At 30.1% G+C, this 2,923-nt stretch overlaps 1 protein-coding gene across 1 annotated transcript; it reads left to right on the top strand.

Annotated features, from left to right (window-relative positions):
• The first annotated feature begins 1,086 nt into the window (after positions 1–1,086).
• LOC129881932 (UDP-glycosyltransferase 75C1-like) lies at positions 1,087–2,656 on the top strand. The gene has a single exon (XM_055956046.1). It carries the CDS (start codon positions 1,191–1,193, stop codon positions 2,595–2,597), a length of 1,407 nt encoding a protein of 468 aa, XP_055812021.1. The 5' UTR covers positions 1,087–1,190; the 3' UTR covers positions 2,598–2,656.
• The last annotated feature ends 267 nt before the right edge of the window (positions 2,657–2,923 follow it).

The following is a 2,923-nucleotide window of genomic DNA, read 5'->3' as shown; positions in this document are numbered from 1 at the left end:
GTGTGTTAACTTTTTTATATTTTATTTTAAATTACATTATCATGTTTCTTATTATTTATTTTTAAAATAATTTATAATCGATGTGTACTTATGTCATGCTTTTGTATTTGTAATTTGTTAGCAGACGGTATAGCTGATAATAAAACACAGTCCTTGCTATCATTATTTTTTTGGTACTTACTCTGAAATATTCATGTATTTCTCGTTTTAGTTTTTGCTGGGCTGATTTGTGGATGAGGACCAGAACACAAAGAATTCTAGATAATTCATGGAGCTTCTATAAAGTTTGAGTAAAATATCTTTTGATAGTTTTTGCATTTAATAAATATTTACATAATTTTGAATCTTAAATATTTAAGAAAAGTATTTACAGAATATGATAATTTTTTTGATTATTTTTTTGAAAATAAATTGTAATTGAAAATGTACTTATGCCATGTTTTTGTATCTCTAATTTGTTAGCATATGGCATAGGTGATAATAAACACATGGTACTTGTTATTATTATATTTTTTTGTTACTTATTCTGAAGTACTCATGCATTTCTCGCGTTATTTTTTGCTGAATAATAAAGTTGATTCTTGAAACAACAAAGAATTCAAGATACTTCATGGAGCTTCTCGAGAATTCCAATAAAATACCTTTTGATATTTTTTGTATTTAATTAATATTTATATAATCTCAAACCTTGATAAAGGAAATATTTTTAAAATATGAATTTATTTTTTTTTAAAAAAATATAATAGAATATTTAATTATGTCATGCTTTTGTATCTCTAATTTGTTATCAGATGATATAGTAGATAATAAAATATACTACTTGCTATTATTATATTTTTTTCGTTACTTACTCTGAAGTACTCATGCATTTCTTGCGTTACTTTTTGTTGAATAATAAGTTGATTCTTGAAATAACAAAGAATTCTAGATACTTCATGGAGCTTCTAGAAAGTTCAAGTAAAACATCTTTTGATATCTTTCATATTTAATAAATATTTATATAATCTCGAATTTTAAATATTTAAGGAAAAAAATTAAAGAATATAATAAGTTTTCTAGATTTTTTATATCTAGAATCACCTGTATGTTAGTATAAATATGGGTATCTTAAACCAATTTTAATCAACTCAGTTCAAGAGTCTGTCTTCCGTTATCGACAAAGTTTTTCTGTCCAATTCCTCGCTCCTTCCATGGCTACCTCTCTTTTCACCACAAGAAAATCTCATGTTCTCATTGCACTATTTCCAGGCCAAGGCCAAATTAATCCATCTCTTCAGTTTTCTAAACAATTAATCAATTTAGGCATTGATGTCACTTTAACTACGAGCCAAACAGCTTTCAGTAAAATAAAAAAGCTCCCAAACATTGAAGGGTTAAGCTTTGTTCCTTTCTCTGATGGCTATGATGGCAAATTCGAATTAAGCTCAATTGATGATTTCCATGTGTTCTATTCTTCTGTCAAGTCTTGCGGATCAGAATTTATTTTCAATTTGATCCAATCCAATGCAAAAAAAGGTACTCCTTTTTCACATGTTATCTACACCATTATAATGGAATGGGTTGGTTTAGTGGCCAAAAAGCTTAATATCCCATCTACATTATTTTGGATACAACCAGCCACGGTTTTTGATATTTACTATTACAGATTTACTGATTATTCTGAGTATTTCAAAAATTCTGATGTTAAGAATAAAATAATAGAGTTACCAGGATTGCCACCTCTTTCTCCAGTTGATTGTCCATCTTTTGTTTTTGATAACGTGGAGAGTCGCAATTGGGCAGTTGAGTCTATTAAAAAGCAAATTGAGATGTTGAAAAGTGAAGAACATCCAAAAATTCTTGTGAACACTTTTGATGCTTTGGAGTTTGATTCTTTGAGAATTTTAAAAAATGTGACTTTAGTGGGAATTGGACCTTCAATTCCTTCAAATTTTTTGGATGATAATTCTTTTCGAGCTGATATGATTGAGATCAGTTCAACGAATTATATGGATTGGTTGGATTCGAAGGCTAAGGGATCAGTTATTTATATAGCATTTGGTAGCTATTCTGAAATATCAAGTCAACTGATGGAGGAGATTGGTCAAGGATTGTTGAAATGTGGGAGGCCATTTTTATGGGTGATTAGGAAAGGTAAAAATGGTGAACAGCTGAAGGAAAAGTTGAGTTGCAAAGACGAACTAGAAAAACAAGGGAAAATAGTGAGTTGGTGCTCACAAGTGGAAGTTCTGAAACATCCTTCTGTTGGTTGTTTTCTAACTCATTGTGGGTGGAATTCGACTCTAGAAAGCATAGCATCTGGGATGCCCATCGTGGCTTGTCCGATCTGGAGTGATCAAGTCTGTAACGCAAAACTCATCCAAGATGTTTGGAGGAATGGTATCAGAGTAAATGAAGGTGAAAGTGGTGTCGTGGAAAGAGATGAGTTCGAGAGATGTATAGAGATCGCGATGGGAGACGGCGAAGAAGGGGAACAACTGAGAAAAAATGCAAAGAAATGGAAGGATTTGGCTAAGGAAGCTATGAAGGAAAATGGTTCATCAATTGTGAATCTCAAGACTTTTGCAAATGAGCTTTTACTTGATCCTAATGAGTAATAAATTACTCAATAGATGACTTCAATGAAATAGATGATAGTCAATTTTGTTCTCTATTTATGAAATATTAGTGAATTTCATTGAATTATTCAAAATGAGATAATTTTATTTTATTTTTTTCCTTTTTTACACATTCTTATTGTTGATGTGTTTTTCTAAAATTACTTGCTGATAGTTAGAGATGAGGCAGGATAAAAAAACATGATTGTGTGTGCGAAATTAAAGCTATATGTCTAATATTTTATTTTTATGATTTAAGACTCAACTCACTCACCCCACTCACCCATCTCATTTTTATCCCAATAAATTTATCTTAGAATTTTTAA

The sequence above is a fragment of the Solanum dulcamara genome, chromosome 3 (genome assembly GCF_947179165.1).
Source record: "Solanum dulcamara chromosome 3, daSolDulc1.2, whole genome shotgun sequence".
In the NCBI taxonomy this organism is placed as follows: domain Eukaryota; kingdom Viridiplantae; phylum Streptophyta; class Magnoliopsida; order Solanales; family Solanaceae; genus Solanum; species Solanum dulcamara.
The sequence above is the reverse complement of the archived record's forward strand: the minus strand, read 5'-3'. Positions and strand labels throughout refer to the sequence as shown.